Genomic DNA, 26,316 nt, shown 5'->3' on the forward strand with positions numbered 1-26,316 from the left:
AAACATGTTGGCGCCACATCTTAACACGATGGTACTCTAATCCTTACATGACTTTCTGGGTAATTAACATCTGTAACAGATAGCAATGGGGCTAACAGACTGGCTGTGCTGTGCGGCATGCGGGGTCTAGTTCCCTGACCAGGGATCACACCTCCACCTCCTGCATGGGCAGCATGGAGTCTGAGCCACTGGGCCACCAGGGAAGTCCCCTTCTTGATGATTCAGTGATACTTCAGGTATGATTTGCCCCATTCTGTAAGTGACATTGTTCTCCTAAAAATTTCCTTGAATGTGAAGAGGGAGCTAGAAATCATCGAGGTCATGCTTCCCTCACCACTACGACACTTGTATTTTGATCAGGTTTCTGTCTTTTCATTCATATTTCTTTTCTACATGATAGCAACTGTTGAATATCCATTGTTAAAACTGTTGACTGTACATTTTTACATCATGCTTAAGACTTTGTTATTTTCCATGTCAGTCCAAGGCTCTCCCATTGTCATTTCCAGTGGTGGCATAGCGTTCTGTATGTAGTGTCATTACGTATTCAGGTGGGAAAGCTCCATCCATGTCCAGCTATTACCTGCCATCAGTGACCTGGGCCTTCTCTAGAAGCTTCCTAGGTGCCAAGTCAAATCACCCGGATGAAGCAGGATTTGGGAGGAAGTCGTGTGGCAGAGAAGTGTGTGGCTTTGAGGGTTTCCCAAACAGCTGCTCGGGTTTGAACATCATCCTCAGGACACACGAGCTGATGACTGAGAACATGTGTGCGTCTCTCCTGGCATCAGTTTCCCTCCTCCTTGGGATGACAGAACTGGAGTAGCCCTGACCTCAGGAGGTAATATTCCTAAAACTCTTAGAGGTGGGGCCCCTGGAGGCGCTCAGAGAGTCAAATTAGAAGATGCAAGTCTCAGATGCAAACACTATTACAAGGTGGTCCAGGTTGTCTCAGGATGCAGATCTCAACATTTATTGATTATAAATGCTTTTGAACTGTGGTGCTACAGGAGACTTTGAGAGTCCCTTGGACAGCAAGATAAAACCAGTCCACCCTAAAGGAAATCAACCCTGAATACTCATTGGAAGGACTGATGCTGAACCTGAAGCTCCAATACTCTGGGCAGCCGATGTGAAGAGCTGACTTAAAAAGACCCTGATGCTGGGAAAGATAGAAGGCAGAAGAAGGGGCCGACAGAGGATGAGATGGTTGGATGGCATCACTGACACAGGGGACATGAATTTGAGCAAACTCTGGGAGATAATGAAGGATAGGGAAGCCTGGCGTGCTGCAGTCCATGGGGTCGCAAAGAGTTGGACACAACTTAGGGACTGAACAGCAACAATAAGCCACCAGAAACTAAAACCTTTCTGTAATTAGTAACAAAAAAAAGAGAGTCCTGGCAGGGAAAGGAAGTCATCAGTGTCGCCGTATCGATGCTGATTCAGGACAGTCCTCGTCCACTGCCTGATGATGTGCAGTGAGCTCACCCAGAGGCAAGGACAGCGGGTAGTGTCCAGCAGGGGAGGGGCCTGGCCTTCGGGGGTGTGTGGCTTTGTTCTGGGGACCCTGCTGCCCCCAGGGACCTGCTCCCAGCTGTGACACGCAGAGCCTGGAGGCGGCGGGGCACCTCCTGTGAATAGCTCCTTGTTGGTGGGTCTGTTTGCAGCCTGGTCCTTCTTAAAGATCTTCTTCTTTATAACAGTAAAAAGAATTAAAAACAAATAACCTTCATCTGAAACAGGAGAAACATCATATGTTGGGTTAAGCTTGCGGATTTAATCAGCTATGGTCTGAGAATCCAGGAACAATATACATAGCTTTGATCTCTGGCCTTAAAAATGACTATTCTTTTAGTCTTTTCCCTTAATGTGTTAATTTGTGACAAGCCTTTAAAAACCACTAATGGGTCAGCAGTGCTGGGGTTAGCTGCTCAGAGGAGGGACAGCCTACCCTCCCGCTGGGAGCACTGCGGGGGGTGGGGACCACAGCCAGCGCAGCCTGACTCCCAGGGCTCCCAGTCATTGTGTGGACTGACTGCTGCATTCATCCCGTCCTCGCCTGCCAGGAGCCTGCCAGGAGCTGCAGGCAGCCGGGATGGATGGGCTGGGCCTGATGGATTTCTCCTCCCCGTTTCTCCCTGCTGCTGCCTGCCTGCCTCCTTGCCTTTTTTTTTTTTTGCTAAATCATTAAGCACTCAGTTTATTCACTGAAATAAAGTGGTGAACACGTCTTAGAGCAAGAAATCTCTTCAACAGAAAAATAAAATTTTCCAGAACATTTTCCAAGTACAGTTGTCATCATTTCCTTAAATTCACACTTGCCAAATAATCGTGACAGGGACATCGTGCCAGTTAAATACCCTGACAAAGGTGATGGTTCGACTCAGCAACGTCATGGATCACGCTGGGCAGTGTGGAGGGTCAGGACAGTGCCAGTCAGAACCACGTGCTGGCATTTTGTCTGCCTTCTCGTTTGGGATCACACCGTACAGCTGCTGGGCTTCGAGAATTAGATCAAGCACACCTAAAATCAAATTGATGAAGACTGTTACAAAGAGAAGAGTTTTATAATTTATTGAACTACATAGGCTCTAAGATAACCTGGGAGGGGTCAGAATAAAACCTGAAGTGTGGGACCTGAGACTCAGGGTCTCCCGTGACCCCTTCACTCATTTCTTTTTAGAACAAAGTATTTGGAGTGCAATTTATTTAGTATTTTTATACTTAATGTATAGAAAACTCAGGTAGACACAGATGACTTTAATGCCATTTCACATTTTACATTTTCACATTTTCCAGCATATACTTTTTTTTTTTCCTTAAAAAAATTTTAAAGACCTTCTAGTGATCTGAGATTACAGCAGATACAGTGTTCTGGTCCTTTAGATTCAGCTGACTTTTTATTTTCTTGAGGGATCTCATTGTTTGTAAGTCATGTAAAAACTCTTGTACCAGCAAATCCTTGCATCTCTTGTCTTTCCCTTCAAAAGAGCATAACCCAGCTGACACAGGTAACTCACAGCTTTACCCTGGAGATGGTGTGCACACCTGGCAGATGCACGGAACAGGCGAAGTCGTTGCACTGGTCGCATAGGGACCGCTGAAGTGAAGGCTGCTCCTTGCCTGGTGGCTTACTTAGTGTTACTCCAAGTTGATTTTTACTCATGCGGTTCTAAGACCAGACTCTAAAACGTAGCAGGGACTTTTTCTCTTCCTTTGTGTCTCTCCTGCTTTTTCTTCCCAGCCTGTGAGTTGAGGGTCCTTCCGAGAGGAAACCCAGATGTATACCCCAAGCCTGATGGCACCGAGTTTTCCCAGTAGAAAGGTGGGGCCCCCGGGGGGGGCACTGTCACACCTCCAGGGCCCACCTGGGTGCCCACTGCTTGCTGCCTGCCAGCCGTGTGTTCAGGGGAGAGGACGTCGTTCTCCTGGTGTTAAATACTAACAGTGTGATTTACGTGACCTTAACCTTCAGAGAATGAAGTCAAGTATGACAGTAATAACAACGAGGAGGAGGAGGGGGAGCAGCTCGATCTGGACAGCGGAGATGAAGCGCCAGAGGCCGACAGGCAGGCTCCGGGCTCCACTGAGGCAGGGGACGCTGGGGCAGACGCTCCTGCCAGCGACACCGCCGCTGCCGCCGCCGCCGGGGGACCTTGTGCATCCTCCAGCCACCACCCAGGGACCAGCCAGCCCACCTGCGGGTTGAACTGTCTGGGGGAAGGTAGGGTGCAGGAGTCCAAAATCTATCATGTGTCTGATGTGCTGTGAACAGAAATTACTTGATTCAAGTTTGACTGAGGTTCTCTTCTTTGTTCTATTTTCTGTGGTTTTCAATCTTGTCCATCTTCTTTTCTGTTTATGTTCTGGAGGAAACAGGTACTTTTTTTCCTAATAAAAATGGCCTCATCATAGTTTGTCACTATGTACATGTATTATTTCAAAATAATGCTATTTGATATGAAACATACAAGTTTAATTTGTGTTTTAAAGTTTGGAGGTGGAGTTGGTCACTTTTATTCACTGACCGATGGTCTGGTTGGTACCTTCACCACCTCTCCATGTGGTTAATGATTCCCCACTTCTGGCAGCGTCTAAGCTACTCGCCTCAGTGGAGGAGCTGCCCTGGGCTCAGCTGGGCTGTGTGCTCCTGGTCCCCAAGGTCGCGCTCACCCCTCGGGTGCCCCAAAGCACGGTGCTCCCAGGCCTGGGGCCTCCCGGGCCAGCAGGGCACGTTGGCCAAGTCCTGCATGGCCAGGCATGTCTACCACAGTCTCCTTTCATCCTCAGGATGTGAAAAAGGACCGGGAGCGGAACCACCGAAACCCGGGGTCCTGTCGAGAGTCAACCCCTACTCCGTCATCGACATCACGCCCCTGCAGGAAGACCAGCCGCCGCCCCCAGACCTGGATGCCGAGGGGGAGGGCGGGGGCCCGCACGTGCCCAGCGGGTACTGCGTGCCAGTGCCGTGCGGCTACGCCGTGCCCTGCAGCCTGCCGCTGCTGCTGCCAGCCTACAGCAGCCCCGTGCTGCCCGCCCCGCCCGCCGAGCCCGCAGGTAGGGGGCCCCGAGGCTGCGCCCCCGCCTCCTTCTCTCAGAGGCCCACATCATGTGTGTCTGTGCCCCCGTGCCGTCCCTTCATGGGCGGCCGGCTCTCTGCTGTCAGACTGTCCAGCGGGAGCCCCGGTTCATGGAACCAGGGAGTGCAGGTTGGCTTCCGGGAGAACCAGGAGGCTCATTGAGGAGCAGCCGCACGGCAGGCGGGTGCAGGAGACTGAGCCTGTGACGGGGCTGTCGGGGGCCCGGGTCCCCACGGGTCCCAGGTCTGTGAGGCTGTCCCGAGGCACAGCGGCACCTCTGCTTAGCGGGACGGAGCCGGCAGGTAGCTTTGAGGACGGGGCTCCCGAAGCCAGTGTCTGTCATCTCTGTAGACGCCCCTTGGCTGTGTTGCTTCAGCCTCAGCTGGTTGTGCAGGGCTTGGGTTTTCAGGTTTAGAGGGAGACTCTGTGTCTCCCCCAGAGTCACATGTTGAGACCTGGCCCCTGAGGTGACGGTGTCAGGAGGTGACGCAGTTCTGAGGGTGCAGCCCCGCACGTAGGTTTAGTGCCCGATGACACACCCCGCCGAGTCCCCAGCTCTCCCCTCACTGGAGGGCATGGCGGGAAGACCGTTTGCAAGCCGGAAGGGGCCCAAGCAGACGCCGGTGCCTTGACCTTGGACGTCCAGGCTTCAGGCTGTCGTCTGTGAGCCCTCAGGCCGTGGGGTTCTGTGGGGGCAGCGCCCCGCTGTCCCGGCCGAGGCTCTCGGGCAGCGGCTGCGTCTCCCCCGGCGCCCCCCCAAGTCATGCGTCCGGCTTGGAGCACAGCGGGTTCTGTCCAGGACGGGCCAGTGCCGGCCTCTCTGCTGAGCTGTCCCCCTCTCACCGGGTCTGTTTCCCTGTTCCGTGCCAGGACACGCGTGAGGACCACCCCGGGCTGCATGTCCTGACAGCAGGAGCAGCCCCGGGGATGGTGGCCTCTCAGACGTGCCGTCAGGACAGATGTGTGTGAAGCCTGAGGAAAGCGGTTTTTTCTCCCCAGTTAAGATAGCTGAGGGGAACACGCAGTTTTGGTTATCAAATGTCGCCAGCTTTGGGATTCCTCCCCTGAGAATCTTTCGAGCTTGTCCTGTGGACACATTTTCAAGTAAATCATAACTGCAGCTTCCCGTGGTGTTACTTTTCGATTCTGGCTTGATTCGTTTGGGCACCACTGTGTTTCAGGCTGGTTCATGAGGCTTTTGGGTGTCACTCTTCATCGTCATCCTGTTTGGAGTACGTTTTATCTAAAGGCTGAAGAGCTTAAATCTGTCAGTTGATCAACTTTACAATAAGAGAAACCTCTCACTGATGAGGAAGGAAAGTACAAAACCATTTAGAGGGTAAAAAGCAAGTTCCTAGATGTGTCTTTAAGGTGTGAACAGTGTGAACTTTCCTCTCCTGGCAGAGACACAGGAAGTGGCAGAAGACAGCCAGCTGAATTCCTTGAGTTCTGAGGATCCAGCAAACAGGTATCTTGTTTGTGTTCCACAGGTGTTCTGAGTCCTGGACCTTCCCTGATATGCCGAGCGCTGTGAATCTGAGCTCACTGCCGAGGCCCCTCACCAGGCCCCTCCCCAGACCCCTCCCCACCCTTCCTTCTGTGCCCTCTGCCCTCTCTCCCGGGGACCCCCAGATCAGGTCTTCCTGAACCCCAGGACTCTTTCAGATGTTAATTTTACACTTATGGATAAAGAGAAACTGGGTTCACGACCAGATAGAGCTGGACAATGTGCTTGACCTTGTTAAGTTTCTCGAGAGTCCCAAGGGGAAGAAAGGATTTTTAATTTTGTCTGACCCAGCTTTCATCTGAAATCCTCGAAACTGATTTGATTATGGGCCTTTCTTTCATGCTGCTTGCCTTCACTTGCTGCTTCATCTGCTTGAAATTCCTAGGAAAATCCCTGCCTCCAGGCAAACTCCTACTCACCCTCCAAAACCTAGCTTAAATGTTTCCTTTCATGAAACCGTCCTCCTCTGTGCTTCCAGAGCTGTGTGCACACACCTGCATTGTGATTGATTGCTTTGTGCTCTCACCGTTATCTCCTGTGTCCCTTTCTGCTACCAGACTGAATTCTTCAAACACAAAGACCAGGTTTCATCACGTTCTAGAGCACCTACCACCCAGCATGGCAGCGTGCTCGGGGCATGGTAGGTGTGTTTGCTTTTAAGTGACTCGATTGAGTTATAATTCACATACCATACTACGTTTCACCTATTTAAAGTGGACCATCCTATAGTTTTCAGTATATTGCATCATTTATTGTAAAAGTACAATAAGAATACATACCATAAAGTTTGCCATTTTTAACCATTTTAAAGTGTAAAATCCAGTGGCATTAAATTCATTCACAGAGTCGTACAACCATCACCGCTCTCTGTCTATGCAACATTTTCATCATCCTGCTCAGAAGCCCTGCCCTTCATGCTGTACCCCACGGTGCCCCCTCCCCGCAAGACCTCTGTTCTACATTCTGTCTCTGAACGTGCCTGTCCTGGGTACTCATGTGATCTGAACCGTACAGCACTTGTCCTGTGTCTGGCTCAGTGGCTTGGCATCATGTGTCAAGGGTGATCCATATTGTAGTGTGTGTTGGAATTTCCTTCCTGTTTAAGGCCCGATACCGTTCCATTGTGCGCACATACCACATTTTGTTTATCTCCTCGTCTTCTGGCGGACACTGGTCCCTCCCACCTCCCGGCTGCTGTGCTAACGCTGCTGTGGACGTTGCGTACAGGTGTCTGCCAGGTCCCTGCCCTCACGTCCTCTGGCTGCACGTTCTCTGGCTGCACATCTAGGACCGGAGGCGCTGGGCCACTTGGTAGCCCTGTGTCTAACTTTCTGAGGAAGAGCCAAACTTCTCCACCACAGCTGCACCATTCTCATCCCACCAGACACGTGTGAGGGGCTCTCAACATCCTGATGTTCTTATGTGTGTTCTTTAAGTGAGGATCCAGACCAGAAGGAGGACAGCGCCCTGGCCCGCTGGGTCGCAGATCCGGCCAATACAGCCTGGATGGAGAGTGAGTACCGCCCCAGGGCCGCGGAGCCGGTGTGTGTCCGTCCGGCTCTGCTGCTGCCCTCCTGTCCTGCGTCCATTCTCCTAGAGCACTGACCACCGCTGACTGTGCAGATGCTTCCCCAGGCCCCGCGAAGCCATGGCTTTGTCTCCCATCAGATCATCTCTGCTCTCTGCATCTCAGCAATCCCCTCGTCCTGGCTGATGGATTTGTTCCAGTACTGATCTTGGCTTTTGTCATAACAGTCAGAGATTTGGGGACGGTGGCACTAACAAGCCATTCTTTCTTGTGATCCCCAGTGAGGTGCTTTCTCATGGTACCATTTTGAAGCGAGGTGGTGGGTGGTTAAGCCAGCCCATGGACCAGATGGCATGACATGGCAGACCTTCTATGCCATGTGTGGTGCAGAAAGCAGAACTAATTTTAGCTAGGCTTGTCTTTTTTTTTTTTTTGTCTTTTAGTTTTTTTTTTTTATAGTAATCTTGCCTTTCTAATTAGCCCTTTTACTGCCCACTGGCTCACTAATTTCTGTGTAATTGTCTTATATGATTGACTCCCAAGGTAGAACCTTCTTAGCATTCTCCTAATTATTAAATTCTCCCCTAGAATGTTTCATTTCTGTTTTAATTATGATATTGTTGAAACGAGCTCAGCGAACATAGATGCTTCTGTGAGCGGGCTATTAAATCTAGATCATTACAGGATTAAATTATCATCTCACTGTCCTCAAGCAACTTTATTTACAAAGTAAAACCTGTCTGACTTTTTCTCCCGTGAGTTGTTTTCATTAGTGGAATAACTGTTCGAACGTGAGGTCTGTACGCCAGCAGCCACTCACGTGCTCTAATAGGAGTGGAAATACTGTGGTCGCAGTTGAAACATTTTATTTCGGGACAGCAAGCGTCTCTGACCTGGGGTTTGACAGCAACACAAGAATACGCCAGGTCTTGGCCATGCGTTCACCCCGGGAACGTGGGAAGGGACAGTGGCTGCATGTCAGAGGAGAGGGGGGCTGTATTTACCTGGTTTTGTCTCCCGTTGCTTAGTAACCGTCACCTTTATGGGTTCCAGGATGGAGCGTACTGTAGTTTGGTTGGTCTCCCTGCAGAGCGTGGAGCTCTCACAAATACGCACAGGAGCTTCAAACTCTGCTTTCCTGTGGGACCCTTGAGTCAGGCACATGGAACGTCAGCCATGGAGGATCCCAATTTTTTTAAAAAAAGAAAACACCTTAAACAATTTCCTAGGATACTAATGTTCCATGTAGTACAGCTTGAGAGGTTCTTGTCCTAAACGTTATACATCTTTTTATGTGCACGTGGCTGCCTTTCATCTGCAGTCGCGGGAAATGAGATGACGCTGTTGGCTGATTCCTACTCAGAGTAGCAGTGAAGCTATCCCTTTGTTTCTGAGACTGCACACCATCTTTGTGTGTTTTGCATGTCAGAAAACATTAATTGCAATAACTTAAAAATGTTTATAAAGATGTGTAATTGAACACAAAACAAAAAAGAATACGTTGGCCTGGAGGCCATAAACCTCTTCCTGGAGATATTTCACAGCCCCTCCGTAGAGCTGTCTTCCCTCGGCAGGAAGTGTTCCGGCCTAAGAACAATGCCTGCAGTCTGGTGGGGCCCTGCCAGTTGCCCTCCCGGCTGAAGCCTCGCCGGAGGCCATGGGCCCATGAGTGCAGACTGCTCTCCCTGCGTCTGGGTCAGTTTTAAAGTCTCCTTTCCTTTCCTTCCAGATCCGGAGGAAGCCATTTACGATGACGTGCCAAGAGAAAATTCAGACTCTGAGCCAGGTTTGGTTTTGTCTGAAATTGAGTTTAATGGGCTGTAGCTTACCGGCTTCCTGCTGGATGGAAGTGGGCAGGTGGAGCCCCTAGGCACACAGCCCCTGCGCGTCTGTGGTGTGTTTTGTAAGGTTTCAATGTCTTGTTGATGCTGTGGGGTAGAACGCTGTGTGTGCACACCTGTGCGCGTGTTTACACCCAACCCTGGGGGTTGGATTACCTGAAAGAAGCAGGAGGAGTTAAAGATGTGAAAATAGAATGGAAAGATAAGGCGTGGAGGCCGGGGGGGGGGGGGGGGGGGGGGGGGGGTAGCAGGTGACGCACAGGAGGTCATGGAAGGAGGGATTACTAAGAGTTTTCCGGGATTACAGACGTAAGCTCCCAGATTATGCAAATACAGATTCAAAGCAGGGTCACGTGTGAATGCACGCAGAGGCGCATACAGCTGAGCCGGCCAAGCACAGCCCCACTGCACAGCCCCACCGTGACCTTCGTAACTGCAGCGGGGGAGGAGCCGCTGCTACCTGGGAGGAGCTGCAGTTAAGGAAGAACAGCATACTTCTGGACAGGCAGATAATGGTCCCAAACTGCTAAAGAAAACGCAGTGTTCTGACCCAGATTTCCACATCTGGCCAAAGTATTGTCCTTTAAGAGAGACACAGGCAGCATCAGATACAGACTGGGGAGCTTGATCGCCCGTAGAGCCTGGAGGAACAGTCCATGTTGCATTTCATGGGAAAGGGGTGCTGAACCCACAGAAGGGAGCAGAGAGCAGTGACGGGTTAGTGGACCCCTTCTGACCCTCGGAGGGTGTTAGCTCAGAATTGGAGCCCCTGCACCCGGAAAGCTTGATGCCGAACGACCCAGATGAAGGGTCAGGCCTTCACGCCCAGCAAGTAAGCCAAAGCCCATCCTAGCCCTGGAGGTGTGTCTCCAGAGTTCAGGTGTCTTCCAACATTGGCTGTTTCGGTGTCATTTCCCAGGGGACCACGTGAATGACAGAAACCATATGTTTAGAAGGCAGTTGGTGCCATGCAGTGGCCGCCTGGTATTAAAAACTCCTGACAACCTTCCCAGCCTCATAGAGGACATATTCTTAAAATCAACAGCAAACTTCCTATTTAAAAGCATGGACTCATTTATTCATCCCCAAAGTGCTCTAGAGGTGATCAGGTCCCCAGAGCTGCTACAGCCTCAGCTAACAGAGGCTGCCTCCCAAGACCCAGCAGGACGGGAGACCTTCCAGCCTCTTTATAAACAACCCAGTGGGTCTTTAGAGTAAGTGTGCTCCTGGGCAGTTATTAAGTACCTGCTGCAAGCAACATGGGGACTAAGGCTGGTTTCTGTAAAGCCAGGTCTGAAATGCATTTTCGGGGAACTGGTCCTCCCTGGTAGGCCTCCCCCAGCACAGACAAGATGATCTGGGGCCTCAGAAACCAAACGCCAGTGGCAGGCGGCCCAGCAGTGCCCCTGCTGAGGTGACGGCCGTTCTGTTCGGCCAGGTGCCCCCTGTGCGGGCAGCGCCTTTGTCACTATCTGGAGGTGTGAACAGATGTGCTTGTCACTAATTTTGAAATGACAGATGTGATAAAGACATTTAAATACAGAAACAGTTTATGGGCTTCCCCAGTTGTTCAGCGGAAAGAATCTGCCTGCAAAGCAGGAGACCCAGATTTGATCCCTAGTTCAGGAAGATTCCTTGGAGGAGGGCATGGCTACCAACTCCATTATTCTTGCCTGGAGGATCCCATGGTTAGAGGATCCTGGTGGGCTGCAGTCCATGGGGTTGCAGAGTCAGACACAACTGAAGTGACTGAGCACGCATGCACGCAACAGGTTGTAGGTTTTATGGGCTAATTTTAGCACAAAAGCAGAATTTATAGTTGTTTGCAATATGCTTCACTTTCGTTCATATTTGATTATCTGTGAACTGTCAATCTGTCTAATCTGTTTATATTCCATATATCTATCTAAAGAATTTTTTCCTTCATCAAGAGTTCTCTGTGGGCAAGAAATCATTTGGTATAATCGTGGTGGGTTCTCATAGACCAGTGGTCCTCTGGATGTGGATGGGCCTGGGGTTTGTCAGAGCTTTGTTGCCCCCACCCATCACTGCCAGGGGTCTCCCCCCGAGGCCCCAGCACTTCTCCTCCAACCTCTTCCCGGGCATCTCCGCCCCAGCCCTCAGCGACGCTCTCACACGGCAGACGCACACAGAGCAGCCAGGAGCTCTGCGTTTTAAATCGTCATTTGGCGTTTTTGCACTCAGATGAAATGATTTATGACGACGTGGAGAACGGAGATGAAGGCGGCCACAGCTCTCTGGAGTACGGGTGGAGCTCCAGCGAGTTCGAGAGCTACGAGGAGCAGAGCGACTCTGAGAGCAGGAGTGGGGTCCCCCGCTCCTTCCTGCGCGGCGACCACAGGAAGCAGGCAGGTGTCCCGCTGCGTGCCGGGGGACAGCGTGCTCACACGCGCGTGTGGCCGGGGCCGGACGGGGTTGCCTCGTTCACGCAGTCTTTACATAATTGTTTTTTAAGATGTTGATGTGCGGTTTGAGGAAAGCACTTGATGTTAGCAAAAGAGAGGAGGCCCCTTACTTCATACAGTACAGTCCTGGCAGGATGGGAAAATGAAATTTACATAAACGGAGCCCCTCAACAGGCCCCGAGCGAGCTCCCTGTCCCGAGTATTCAGGAAGTAAGGAGGCATTCCCTGGCCATCTGTGCCAGTGCCCGGCCGGCTGCGTGGAGAGCCGGGCTGGCGAGCACGGCGCAGCCCGCTGTCCTTTACGGGATGTTGTGATCCTCGGCCTTCGGAGCACAAACAGGAAGGAGTAAAAATAGATGGTGTTACAGGGGATGTTATAGGACAAAGGCCCCACCCCGCTGGGCACTCTCCTCCCTCGGCGGGACAGTTCTGAGACCAGGGTCCGTTGAAGAAGTGGATTCCGGGCTGATGCCAGGGCCAGCGGGTGTAGGTGGGGACCGGAGCACCGCTCATGGAGGGGCCTGGCGGCCGGTGGTGACTGGCCACCCCCACTACTCGTGTCATTGGCTGTCTGGGCTGTTGGTGAAAGAGGGCTTTGTACAGCTGTCCACGGTCACGCCCAAGGGTGCTCCGTGTTCTGTGTGAGGCCACACGTGATCAGAGGCTGCGGCTAGTGCCTCATGACGCAGTCGATAAATCACCGTGAGTCACGGCAGCCTGAGCCCCTGTGACCAAGCTGGTAGGCTCCTGGCATGGCCTCCATGTTTGTGTGGCTTACAGGTCACTTCGGGCACTTGGGGTTCACATATTCTGTGATCTCATCCTGAAACTTAAGAAGGCTCTATCGACTGCTGGTGGTCAACCCAACTACCTGATCCTTATTTATGTATGTATTTTTTGGCCACATGGCTTGTAGGATCTTAGTTCCCCGACCAGGGGTCAGGCCCACGCCCCCTGCATTGGAAGCGTGCTGTCTTAACCGCTGTAGGACCAGGGACATCCCCCAACTACTCAGTATTTCTAACAAGCTTTTCCAGGAACCTGGCTCTCGTCTGTCACCAGAGTTATCACAGCAGAGACTTAACCAGGGAGTGAAGTTACAACTGTAGTTTTAATTGCATCTGGTGACTAAGGTGACACTTGGCTTGTTCTAGCCGAGCCCAACATTCCAAATTTAAATGGAGATTTTCAGTATGGTGCTGGAGCCTGATTTCAGCAGGATGGAACACCCAGTGGGGGCCTTGGAGAGCGGTTAAGACACTCCTAAATTTCGTCTTCAGTGGGCCAGGGGGGTTAGTGCAAATTGGCTTGGTCCATCGATGGCCCGTGAGCTGTGGGCACGATTTCTGGGCAGAAAGTCTGCCCTCCTGGCTGTCCAGGCGGACCTGTGCTCCCAAATGCACCACAGTAACATGCCGGAGGGGGCTGGGCGGCCGTGAGCGCAGAGCCCCCACAAGGGCCAGCGGGCAGTGTCCTGGGACAGGACAGGGGATGCTGTAACAAGTCCCTAGTTCCCTAGTTTACAGAGTCATGTTTCAAAAACTGCCAAAGAAGACTCATCTCCCAGGCTTAGACTGGATCAGAAATTGCCCAGATGCCCTTGTCTGGGGAACATGGGACACGCTCACTAAGGCGCAGGCCTTGGGTTGCACATTGGAGACATCTGTGATGATGTGAGCACAGTTTTGAGACCTCACCCCATCCCGGGGGGCCGCAGAGGAAGTCACGTCAGTGTGGAGACTTAGACGTTTATGTGGCTGTCTCCAAACCATGCCCTCTTAGTCAGTGTTGGACTCAAGTTTCTTCTGCTTTGGTGCTGACATAAAGGAATAATTTTACATGTATTTCTACATTTTGGGTCATTTTAATTTCACTAAAATGTAAACGCATGCTGCTGCCCAGATTTTTCTGTGCGTTTACTTGCTCTAATTCAGCACAGAGGAGTCTCCAGCCTGGCTCACCTGGAGTCTGCCCTCTGCTGACATGTTTGACTCACTCCTGTGTTTATTTCCCGAGAGCCGGAGGGCTAGGACGGGGGGCCCGGGGCAGGAGGACATTGGTGTGTGAACGTCACCCACCAGACGCGGCTGAAGCCCTCTCAACGTAAGATGGCCTGAAAGCGCGGGAAGAGCGTGTTGTGAAAAGCTTGTGTCTCTTTGTGCTGTAGCTCTCCCATGACCTAACCCGCTTAAAGGAGCACTATGAGAGAAAGATGAGAGAGTTGATGGCAAACACGGTGGGCGCGGTAGAGATTCAGCAGCTAAAGCACAAACATGAACTGAAGGTGTGTGGTTCCCGCTGGAAATGCTTCTGCAGAAGCAGACTGTTGTTCAGTGAGCAAGCTCAGACCTGAGCTGCGGCGGTTCTCACGGTGCGGTCCAGGGAACCTCAGGGCCACCCAGGCAGTGGACGGCTGCTGTCATTTCCGGGACGTCCTTTGCCTCTGTCCTTCCTGGCTTGTGACCCACACCCGCTGGGACGCGGGATCCTCTGACTCCACGCCAGACTCGAGGCAGGTTCCCCTGTGTGCAAACCAGTGCACGTTTTCTGTTGTTTCGGAAAACATAGTAATTTATCACAAAACGTTCCTAGCTAAGGTAAAGTTAAATAGTTTTGTTGTTTATAAAATAAATATTTAAAAAATATTCAACATTTTTTCTCAATTTCAACTCCTTAGACAATACAGACAAATGCACCAGGTAAGCCGAAGCCCTCGGGGCTGCTCGGTGACTTTGTGAGCGTGAAGGGCTCCTGAGACCGCAGCGCTGAGAACTGCTGGCTTGAATGTCGTGGCGTCTGCTGTCTGAGATGGTTTTTAAAAGAGCACTGTCAAGTAACTTCACTTCAACTGAATTTGCCGTCCTTCTGATGTTTGTCATTTGTTTAGGTGTTGAAGGACACGTGCCCGAGGCAGGTGTTCATTCAGAAACATCCCTGTAAATGCCACTGCTGTGCTCCACGATTTCCAACTCGGGAGTGAAGCCCCCGGAATCATAGCATCTCCTTCGGCTGGGCATCAGGCTGGTCCCTGGGCAGGAAACAGGTGGCGGCCCTGGGGATAGTCGGAGGCCGGTGGGGGTTTCTGGGAAGCGCAGGGCAGTGTGTGAGGGAAACTGGCTCAGCAAAGAGATGGACACCCCCAGGAAAGGACCGTGGGAAGTGCCGTGAGCGGCAGAGTGGGACGAGTTGTCCAGGGCAGCCACGTGCCCCTCCTGTGCAGGTGAGCGGGGCCCGGTGTGTGGCTGGTGGCCGTGGGGCCCCGGTGCGCCGTTCCCTCTCCATGGACCTCGGCACCTGTGTGGCTTCACTGGGAGGGAGCGTGGACGGAGCCGGGCTGCAGGCCATGTCTGGCAGAAGGAGGGGGGATCTGGGGAGACTGGGGAAGGAGCTAAGGGGAGGCGCCCGGCAGCTGAGCAGTCGGGTGCTCCGGCAGGATGCGGGCACCGTGGAGAAGGGGGTGGCCGGCCGCTGTCCTGGACACGGCCAGGTTTGGTTGAAGGGGTGCAGGAGCAGAAGCAGAAGTGGCTTGGCCGTGTTTGACCTGGCGAAGGTGGGTGGTGGTGGGTACAGGACACGGGGGTGGGGTTGGCCAGACAGCGTGACCCGGGCTTGGTTTCCGTCGAGTCGGGTGAGAGGCCAGGCGCACATCCGAGGCGCAGGGACAGAGGGGCATTGCAGGGTCACTTTGGGCTGCAGTTACGCACGTCTGGCACCAGACTGGCGGCCCTGCGAGTGGGTAACCCGCAGGGGTGTGGCTCTTGCATCTGGGATGCACACTTGGGCTGATGCTGGGTCAGCTGAGCCTCAGCCCCCAAGAGTCCCTCGGCCGGCGGCACTTTGCACAAATGCACAACCAGGCAGTGGCCCTGGAGGCCTGGCGCTGGGAGGCCCCGGCCACAGCCGCAGGGGTGAGCAGCAGGTGTTGAACACCCGCCGCCCGCCGGGGAAGGATCACAGGAGGACTGTAGAGGCACCGTGGATGTACTGAAGGGGTGTTGGTGTGTGTCGTAAGAGGCATCTGGATTTTCTCTAAATGATCAATCACTTGGTGCCGGATGGCCAGTACCGCCAAGGTTAGCTTCTAAAGGACGAGAAAAGTGGATAAAACGCAAGGCACATGGCTGGGGGCTTCGGGCACTGGTGGCGAGTCTAAGTACTATGCCAGGACCTGCCCCCGGGAACCAGGGTGAGCATGCTCCCCTGTGGTGGGCGGTGGTCTTCCTGACTCTGTAGTCTCCACAGAGGAGTGGCTCTGCTGGTCCTTCCTGCGGGCTGGCCGTCTCTCTGTTCACATCCTGGCAGGTATTCCCGCCGGTGCAGTGGGTCCTGGGAGTGGTCAGTATGAAGAGCCTGTGAGCCGCCGGGCCAGCCTCCAGAGTGAGCGGCCGGGCCGGGCGGGGGTCTCCAGCTGGCGGCTCCCCTGTCTCCTGCGAGCTGCCCTTTAATCTCGGGCAGTCCCCCTGACGTCCATGCCCTCGGTTTCTCCACACCCAGGCTTCTCCAGAGCTCTTGGCAAGTGTTTGTAAGAAAAACGAAGGTCAACTTTCAAACACAGAAGGACACACTTTAAAACCTATGCTAAGAAAGGGCTCTTTTTTTAAGTCTCGTATTCATTTTTTTAAAAACCAGTGAAACCAAAACAGCCCCAAACCACCTCCCCATCCTCCACACACAACAGCCAGCTCTCCCAGATCAAAAAGCCAATTTCAGATGATGTTTCAAGACCAGACTACTTGACAGTATTCTTTTAAAATGGATTAAGAGCAGCAAGGAGTTTTCACCGAGCCGCCTCCCTTACCCGGCCCCCCTTCCCTGCAGATGCAGAAGCTGGTGAGGGCCGCGAGAGAGGGCACCAAAGACGGGCTGGAGAAGACAAAAGCCGCCGTGAAGCGGGGCCGCTCCTTCATCAGGACCAAATCCTTCGTCTCTGCCGGTGCGTTTCCTCGCTGGGTCCCCTCCAGGCGGGCGCGGGGTGGGGGACTCTCCCCCCGCGGCAGGAAGTGGGGGCACTCTCCCAGGTGGTAGATTTTGCCACCCCCCACAACCGGCTCCTCCCGGCAGTTGGGTGATGGGGGTCCTTCGCTGTCGCTCCCGGAGCCCCTGGGTTCTCAGCATGGTCGTTCATCATAGAACATGATCGCAGGGATGCGTTCACTGTGCTGGGGCCCCTGGGCGTGTTTCCTGCCCCTTCTGGATTGCGGTGGAGCAGAGAGGATCAGGATCCTGTGTGCTGGCTTTTTAAAGCTCCTCTGACAGTTTTCTGTGCAACTGGGCTTATGTACCTTTGAATTAGATAATCTCAATATTACCTAAAAATTCCTGTGCCTTTATGGTTTCTAGCCGTTCTGTGGATTCTTTAGATTACTTAGCTGCATCTAAGTTCTTAGAAATGAATTTAGTTTTGGTCTAAAAAAGATTTTTTTTATGAAGTTTTGTTAAAGTATAAAGGAGATAGAGAAAGCTTCTGACATAGACATCAGAAGGGGGCAGAAAGGATACCCTGGTCTAAAATTTTGGATCTGGGGGGAGTTGTGCTTTTTCAGAGTTCTAATGAGAAAGGCAGAAAGGAGGTTACTGAGTCTCCCTTCGTTTTTATCTGACTGTGGAGTGTTGGTTCTGAGTGACTCAGAACTGCCTTTATTTGCTTCTGATTTTGGTATGTTATAGATTCAGAAACTGAAATATGTGTTTCTACGCTGCCATCTAGACATTCAAATGACACCTCTGCCTTTTGAAGTTAGATTTCAAGTATCAAAAACTGCAAATATCGACAAACCCTGCTCCCCTTGTGGGAGGGGCTATTTTCTGGGTTTATTAAAGCTTCACTTGACTCATCTTTGGGTGAGAAAGAAGCCTGGGGCTGAGGTGTCTGCCCAGGGCGCCGGTCTGACGGCAGCTTTACTGCCCTGCAGTGTTATGAGCGCCCCATAACACACCCTGTCTTCCTTTAAGACCACAGATCCTGTCTTGAAGAGGAGCAGAACGTGTTCATCGACGTGGACTGCAAGCACCCCGAAGCCATCCTCACCCCCATGCCGGAAGGCTTGTCTCAGCAGCAGGTAGGGCGTGGGGCGGGGCTGGCACGGCAGGGCTACGCTGACCTCTCCGTCCGCCTGGCCTCGGGCCTTGCTGTCCTTAAACATGTTAGGTGTCGTCCCCCCCCCCCCCCCCCCCCCGTGTGATTGTGAGCACGCGCAGAAGATCTGCTTCTTTGTGAGAGTCACTTATGCTCGTTCACACTGACGGCCAAGAGACCAGATATGAGTGTGTGAAGCGTCTGTGCAATGTGAGGTTAGAATACAGATTTCCAGTAACTCATGAAGTCAGCCAAATGTAAACGAATTTCTTAATCTCTGAACATAGGTAGCAGAGGGGAAAAAATTAGGTGGTTTCCATTTGACTATGTTTGGGTGAAAGGAGAGGAGGGCATGAGGGGCCAAGGCATACCCCAGAGCGGGGGGCCTTCGGGGGAAGGGCTGCTGGTCCTGCGGGGATGTGATTTGAGCCTTCCCACGTGGGCAGCATGATGCAGTTCATGGACGCTGAGAGCGACGACCGACGACATAGGTAGATGACAAAGCTGGACAGACGTAGGTGGGCAGGTAGGTGCTGGTCGATATAGATGCACGAGTCGTACACACGACACGCACGCACGCGTGTGGCGTGCAGACCATGAAAACCCTCCGTGTCCGTTTTGAGTCCGACAGGAAAGATGGTGAGCTGCTCCGAGGAGACCGTCAGCGACCCATCAGGGTGGGGGCGGGGCCGGGGCGAGCGGGCTTGTGCCGAAGAGGGCGCGCGCAGAGCGGGGAGGGCGTGCGTGCGTGCGTGCGTGCGTGCGTGCGTGCGTGCGTGCGTGCGTGCGTGAGGAGGGCGTACGCGAGGAAGCCCTGCGTGAGGCAGGTGTAAGCGCCGGCCCGGGACAGCCCCGCGCCCTAGCTGTGCATGGATCTTGGGAAGCCTGAAGTCTGGGGACCGCCCCCAGGCGTGCTGTCCATATGCCAGGGTTGACCGAGGGGTGTCCTAACCTGCGGGGGCCCTGCGATTGGGGCAGATTTGGGGTTTTATCTTTACTTTCCAGTTGTTTTGATACCAATTCCAGGCCCTTTGACCTGATACACCAAGAGTCTTCTCAGGACTTAAGCAGAGTATTTAATACCTGAGTTAAGTAAGTAAGTAAAGTCGTTCAGTCGTATCCGACTCTTTGCGACCCCATGGACTGTAGCCTACCAGGCTTCTCCCATGGGATTTTCCAGGCAAGAGTACTGGAGTGGGTTGCCGTTTCCTTCGCCAGAGAATCTTCCCCACCCAGGGAACGAACCCGAGTCTCCCGCATTGTAGGCAGACACTTTACCGTCTGAGCCACCAGGGAAGTCCATACCTGAGTTAGATTCCCCCCAAATTCCCAGATATTCTGGCTCCAGACTTGAGACAGTGTCTGGGACTCTGAATCTGACCCTCTATAGTTTGGGAGGGGTCCAGAGTGAGGGGTCTGTGGGCTCATAGACACATCTGTATGTGCTTTGAAGCATCCACCCTTTAAACACGTCACTTTGTTCCTCAGATGTCCCTCAGGTTGATTTTTGCCGCCATCTCTGAAGGAGCAGCCCCTCTTGTGAAGAGAGGAGTGGCGCAGACGCAGCCAGGGGCGGCTCCTGCCACCAGGTGGCGCCGCAGTTCCTGGGACGAGCCTCCCCCTGCGCAGCTGGGGGCGGGGAGGAGCAACCTTGCTGTGCTTTTTAGGCTCTACTTCCCATTTACTGGCAAAACCAACTTTCCAAACTGTGTGTCAGCTGGACAGAAGTGCCAAGTGTCGTCCCTGGTCTCCAGCAGGCACCTTGGGGCCAGAAGCTTATGCTTGCGTGCCCTTGGGTCGTGGGAACAAACCCCAAAGTGATGTCACTACTTCACATGCAGGCGTCTCAGATCTGAGGGGGTGGGGGTTGCTCCTGAAACGACCTTGGTGATTCACTTGCTGTGCTTCTAGCTTTGGAGGCTTTGAATGGCCTGAGAACAAAACAGAACTATACCTCCACCTTCCAAGGGCTTTAAAAAAAACTTTGGAATAATGATTTTAGATAAGTGTTGCTAATACCATTTTTGGGGGGAAGATGGGAAAGTTTATTTTTTCTGAACTTAATATGTACACAAAGTATACATTAACCCCATGTAGCTCCATGCTGGGCATGCAGAACACAGTCAGATCATTCTTGTATGAGTGAACGAAGTTGTTATTAATGCCATAATTTTGCTGTGTTGTTCGAGTTGTGGTTTATAATTTGTTGTTTTTAAAAAACAACAGAATTGTAGTGATGGAGAAGTATGTTTTATGCCCATCATGGTAGATCATTAACATATTTTAAGGCCTTGGGAGATTTCACTTATGTACTGTTTTGAACACGGAGAAACTTTATCGATAAGCCTCAACAGAAGTGAAATCTATTTGCTGTGTTTTCCGAGGAAGTTTTTAACTGTTGTGTTTTCAAAATCCCAACAGGTCGTAAGAAGGTACATTCTGGGCTCAATTGTTGACAGCGAGAAGAACTACGTGGATGCTCTTAAGAGGATATTAGAGGTACTCAAATATCACGCTGTTTTGTCTTTTAGGAACCTATGAAATAGGTTTTGAAATTATGAAATACTCAAATTTGCAAAGTTCTTAAAAGATTGAGAATTGTGTCTATGCATTGACATCAAGAGTCATGCGGTTTATTTGGACACACATGTAATTATAAGGGTGAGCTTCTCTGTGTTCCTTGTTGAACCTGAGAAAAGCCTGGGCCGTGCTTGTTGGTCTCTGCCTCAGCAATATGAGAAGCCGCTGTGGGAGATGGAGCCCAAGGTGCTGAGCGAGAGGAAGCTGAGGACAGTCTTCTTCCGGGTCAAGGAGGTGCTGCAGTGCCACTGCCTGCTCCAGATCGCGCTGGCCGGCCGCGTGGCTGAGTGGGACTCGGTGGAGATGATCGGAGACGTCTTCGTGGCCTCGGTAATGGGGCTGGTGCTCACGGAAGGTCTGCAGGGTTCCCTTGGGCTCCAGGGCCCCCTCCCTTCTTTTTGGATGCCTCAGGGTTGGTCTCTTGTTGGCCCAAGCCCAGCTGACCCTGGCTGACCCTGGACGGACACTGCAGACCTCCCATGGAGGCCGGTCTGCGGTCAGGAGGCTCTGTGCACCGTGCGTCTTTCATCCTAAGCTTGGCAAAGAGGCAGTGAACCCTACATTATTTTCATTTCTCGATTTTCTCTTGTATTACAGTTTTCTAAATCCATGGTGCTGGATGCTTATAGTGAATATGTGAATAATTTCAGCACAGCTGTGGCAATCCTTAAGAAAACGTGTGCTACAAAACCTGCTTTCCTTGAATTTTTAAAGGTAAACACTAAAATTTTTTGGTGTTTTTTTAACATCCTTTTGGCCACCTGATGCGAAGAGCTGACTCATTTGAAAAGACCCTGATGCTGGGAAAGATTGAGGGCAGGAGGAGAAGGGGACGACAGAGGGTGAGATGGTTGGATGGCATCACTGACTCAATGGACATGGGTTTGGGTGGATTCCAGGAGTTGGTGATGGATAGGGAGGCCTGGTGTGCTGCGGTTCATGGGGTCGCAAAGAGTCGGACATGACTGAACTGAACTGAACTGAACAGATAACAGGTTCGATGCCAAGTACTTTGTAGTGAAATTTTACCAAATTTTCTAAGTGTATATTTATTATAATGATTTTAGCACCAATGGGACCCTCAGTATTGGATCAGTACCAGAAATAAAGATGAATTTGTCGTGGTAAAATAGCTTCTTGAAAACCACCTTTGTTTGCACATCCTTAGAAGGATGTAGCCAGATGGGTCAAGGCAGAAAGTGGAGACCAGACCCCAGACCCGGGGGCCGGCTGCCTGCTGCTGGTCAGCTCAGGGTCAGGCTCTGGGGTCTGGTCGGAGGGCTCCTTGGCCTCCAGGGCGGGTAGGGAGCAGACCCTTGGAGGATGAGCCCCATGGTGCTGGGGGGGGCTCTGGGGTCTGCCCCTCCTCTGACCCCGGGGTGTACCCCACCCTACCAGGAGTGGCTGCCGGAAGCCGTGGAGGTCCCTGATGGGCGCTGCGGGTGGTGTGCGCTCCTGCCAGGGCTGCGTCCAGGCGGGCGGGTTGGCAGGTGGGCAGCGTGATCTGAGCCGGGGTGACGGGCCTTGTCCCCACAGCAGTGTCAGGAGTCCAGCCCTGACCGCGTCACACTGCACAGCCTGATGACGAAGCCCATCCAGAGGTTCCCGCAGTTCATCCTGCTGCTCCAGGTGAGGCTCCCACCGCGCCTCCCGGTCCTCATGTGGATGGCCGACTTTCAGCCCTACTCCCACCCTCCCTGGTCACTTACATCAGGATGGGCCTGGCGGTGGTGGGATGGGGGAGGGAGGGCAGACTGTGAGGTCACCAAGGTGACAGCGCCCGGCTCGTAGATGGCCCTCTCGGAACCTGACTCAGAGTCTGGAGTTGGGCGCCTGGATGCAGGAGGTGACCACGCTGTGCCCCTGTGGGGCTTTCCCTGCACCCCCCAGGCAGACAGCACTCAAAGCCCAGCACTAGGACACACAACTGGGAAGGAGATCCTGAGCGTCTGTGGGTCCCCTCTCCCCGCTCTCGCAGCCTGACCGTTACCAGAGCAGAAGTTTCTGAGGTCCCGGCGAGCCAGCCACAGGGTCCTTCCCTGGAAACTCAATCTTGTTTTCCTTCCCACCCCTGTTTAATAAGTCAGTTTTGTATTTGCAAAAGGAGCTTCGAATGTTCAGCCAAAGCATGATTCACTGAGTTGGTTGTCCTTTCCCAGGGCTTATTTTATTCCCCAGAAGCAGCGATGCGATGCCAGAACCCTCCTCCCCTCCTCCCCACCGCCCCCGCCCCCGCCCATGCTGGAACCACGTGATGGGGGGGCCGGTGTGCCTGGTGACCGTCTGCCCCCTACCCGGCCTCACGTGTCTGCCTCCCCCTGCCTTGTGTCTCCTGAAGGACATGCTGAAGAACACGCCCCGGGGACACCCCGACCGTCTCCCCCTCCAGATGGCGCTGACGGAGCTCGAGACGCTAGCGGAGAAGCTGAATGAGAGGAAGAGAGACGCTGATCAGCGCTGTGAAATCAAACAGATAGCAAAAGCCATCAACGAGCGGTACCTGAACAAGGTGGACGCTTTCCCGCTCTGTAGGCTGTTTCCGCTTGTGCTAACGAGCTGTTGCTCTCTGAGCCACTTATTACTAATCCCCCAGGACCTTGGTGGTGAGTCCCTGGGCCCAGAGCTGCTGACCAAGGTCCATGGAGAGCCTCTGGGTTGCAGATCCTGGAAAGTGCACACAAAGCCCGCCTGGTTGAGCACTTTTCCTGGAAAGCGGCTCCTAGGCTGACCAGGTCCTCAGATGGATCCAGGGCCCCGAGAGTGTTAAGAGTCACTCTTCTAGTTGAATTTTACTTTCAAAATGCAGCGTTTCCTCTTAGTCTTGCTGGAAGCATGGACGTTCACAGAAGCATAGGCAGTCACACACGGTCTTACCCGCCCCGTCCGTGTGGGACCAAGCTACATATGTCATGAAGAAGGGATGCAGAACGCAGTGTAAAGGTGGCTCCTCTGCAGAGCGGTGTCTCAGCTTCAGGTTTACAAAGCTGTGTTCCTGCCACGATAATCCAGTTTCATGTAGGCTGAGCCATTTTTATTTGAAGCTCTCGTTCACAGGAAGCAGTTACTGGGTATGAGCCATGTTGAAGAATTATGTATAATAGTCTCTGTTCCTAAAGTCACGTTTGTTTCTGTCAGCAGGGGTCCTTTCCTACCGGATACTGGCACCTAATAATTTAACTGCAAGCACTTTATGGTCACACGTTTTAAGCTCAGATTTTCCCTGACTCTCCAAAGGGTTTGTATAGGAATTTTTATAAGCAGAAAGTAGTGTTCACAGATGTTCTCAGCAGGGCTTGTGTTGTTTAAAGTCCCGCTTCCCCATGGTACCGCACGTGTGGGGACCCAGGGCAGCCGGCGTGCTCTGAGGGCCGTATCACTGATGGGCGAGTCAGGGACTTTCAGCCTCGTCCCGGTGAGGTCAGCCAGCCAGGGTGGGTGTCTGGTTTCCTACCAGGCTGAACCGCTAAAATAAGTCTGCCTCCTGCATGAGTTAAGTCATTTTACCAATGAATATGAAGCACCTTTCCTTTGCTAACCAAGAGTGTCTTGATTGGCTCAGACAAGTAAAACATGGCCAGCCACGAGCAGTCGGGGTGTTAGGTCACTACAATATCCTTCGGGAGAAGTAAAAGCACAGAATAAAGACTCCCACAGACTTTCCAGGTCAAGACGGTGTCCTGAGTAAAGGAAAGGTGGGGATGACCGTCCCTGAAGACTGGAGTGTGAATTCTGAGGAGTCATTGAGAGAGAAGGGTTGCATTGAGTGACACGGGAAAACAGCTGGGCCCTCCGTGGCTGAGTCAGCATATCTTAGCTGGAGAGACTGTGCTCCAGGAAGGAAGTTAGGTTCCTGCCATTGTTTAGACTCATTTAAAAAAAATGCAAGGCTTCTCTGGTGGTCCAGTAGTTGAGATTCTGCCTTCCAATGTGGGTGGTGTGGGTTCAATCCCTGGTCAGGGAGAGAAAATCCCACATGCTGCAGGGTGCAGCCAAACATTAAATAAGTTAAAATAAAAAAGAGAATAGCATGGTTTTAAGGCAAAACAAAAATGTTTTTTAAAAAAGCCACTTTCTGAGCTCTCTGCTGTACATGCACGAAGTGTGGTTGGGAACACAGGGTTTCTCTGTAAAGAAAAGAGAATCTATAAAACTTGGACGCTATCTGCTCGTGTCTCTCATGAGGCTTCTTTCTCATCTTTTTTCTTTTCCTTGATGGACTTTGAACGCCTAGCTTCTAAGCAGCGGCAATCGCTACCTCATCCGCTCTGACGACGTGATAGAGACTGTCTACAATGACCGGGGTGAGATCATGAAAACCAAGGAGCGCCGGCTCTTCATGCTCAACGATGTGCTCATGTGCGCCACGGTCAGCGCCCGGTGAGTGGGCGCTGGTGTCGGCCCGCAGGAGCTCTCTGGTCGCGGGTGGAGTGGGTGGTGGCGTGTCCCCTTCCTGCGGACACTGTGTACAGAGCTCAGCTGGTGAGCATGTCGAGGGGCGGGCAGGGTGGAGGGGGGTCTCTGCAGCGTCTCCTGGGAAGAGAAGCCCGGAGACAGGTCCCCGTGGTTGCTGAAACCAGGGCTCCACCTCTCGCAGCGCCTCCCACGACGGCGGCGCGGTGATGTCCGGCCAGAGGTACCTGCTGAAGTGGAGCGTCCCGCTCGGGCAGGCGGAGGTGGTCGAGTACGGCAGCGGCGAGGGCGCGGTGGAGGGCGGCCGCTGTCCCGCGGGCCCTGCGCCCGAGAGCCTGCTGGCGGCGGCCGGTGCCAAGCCCCGTGAGTGATGCTTCCGGGGCTGAGGCGGGAGGCGTGGGTGGCGCGGTCCTTACAGGGGACACGTGGGGAGCGTGGACACACGCCAGCGGGCAGATCATTTCTGAGCGGTCCTCTTTCGGGGTCGGGAGGGGGTCTGCCCTTGGGATGCCATCAGTCTTTCTGATCCCCACCCTGAACTGCAGAAGGCATGTGGTGTGGCTGCAGAGAGAGCCCCAGCGGGCGTGGACTGGGCTGTGGGCTCGGCTCTCCGCCGTGTCTTTCCGTCTCCGTGGGGGCACGCCTGCCTATGCCCCTCACAGAGGACTTGGGGAAGGGCCCAGCAGTGGGTGGCGCTCAGCAGTCCTGCACACAGAGACTGCTAGGAAAGGGACTGCGGACCCTAGGATTTGAACTTGGTATCACAGGCGTAGTCACTACTTTCATCTTCTGCTTTTTTTTTTTTTAGTCCAAGTTAAAACCCGGCTAAATTGTACTCACTCGTTGGCCTCAGCCCCTGAATTGCGGAGTACTTAAAGTACAGTGAAGGGGAACTTCCCATAAATTGTTTTATATATAAAATGAGCCTTATATTTAATGTTATAATGTTATATATAAGTGTATTTGGTAAGCTTTTAGATTGTTTTGCTTCTGACATGTTCAGAAGGAGGCAGCATTTGAAAGGTGTAGCTTTTCCGAGTGAGCATGCACATTCACTTGGGTCTAGGGGGACAGGAAACAGTGACTGCTGGGTCCCCGCTGACGTGGGGTCTGCTCACTGTTTGCTCTTCTTCTTGGCCTGATGCTAACAGTCATGCATCTGGTGACCTCCTTGAGGAGCCAGCTCCGTGAGCATGTGCTCTTAGACTCCTGAATTGCTGATGAAAACTAATGCTGCTGTTTAAACAGTGTGCGTACCATCTCAAGTAATAACCAAAATACCAGACTTTATCACAAGTTTTCCTAAGGAGGGACCAGCTGAGGAGTAGGGAGAGGGAGAAATAGTCTCCAAATTGACTCGATTACTAA

General features: G+C 52.7%; 1 protein-coding gene across 4 annotated transcripts in view; it reads left to right on the plus strand.

Moving 5' to 3' along the window:
- ARHGEF10 (Rho guanine nucleotide exchange factor 10) overlaps nt 1-26,316 on the plus strand; it is a 59,090-nt gene that overhangs the window by 11,542 nt on the left and 21,232 nt on the right. For 2 of the 4 annotated variants that reach the window (XM_043893418.1, XM_043893421.1), the window contains exons 3-18: nt 3,476-3,724; nt 4,291-4,557; nt 5,985-6,048; nt 7,524-7,600; nt 9,345-9,401; nt 11,662-11,825; nt 14,050-14,166; nt 16,701-16,815; nt 17,835-17,941; nt 20,380-20,457; nt 20,689-20,868; nt 21,136-21,252; nt 22,075-22,167; nt 22,877-23,047; nt 24,770-24,915; nt 25,133-25,311. In XM_043893418.1, coding sequence (XP_043749353.1) covers nt 3,476-3,724; nt 4,291-4,557; nt 5,985-6,048; nt 7,524-7,600; nt 9,345-9,401; nt 11,662-11,825; nt 14,050-14,166; nt 16,701-16,815; nt 17,835-17,941; nt 20,380-20,457; nt 20,689-20,868; nt 21,136-21,252; nt 22,075-22,167; nt 22,877-23,047; nt 24,770-24,915; nt 25,133-25,311 — 2,181 coding nt within the window. The remainder of the gene's footprint in view (nt 1-3,475; nt 3,725-4,290; nt 4,558-5,984; nt 6,049-7,523; nt 7,601-9,344; nt 9,402-11,661; nt 11,826-14,049; nt 14,167-16,700; nt 16,816-17,834; nt 17,942-20,379; nt 20,458-20,688; nt 20,869-21,135; nt 21,253-22,074; nt 22,168-22,876; nt 23,048-24,769; nt 24,916-25,132; nt 25,312-26,316) is intronic. The other 2 variants (XM_043893419.1, XM_043893420.1) reach the window with 2 other exon arrangements.

This window comes from Cervus elaphus, chromosome 32 (assembly GCF_910594005.1).
Source record: "Cervus elaphus chromosome 32, mCerEla1.1, whole genome shotgun sequence".
Lineage (NCBI taxonomy): Eukaryota > Metazoa > Chordata > Mammalia > Artiodactyla > Cervidae > Cervus > Cervus elaphus.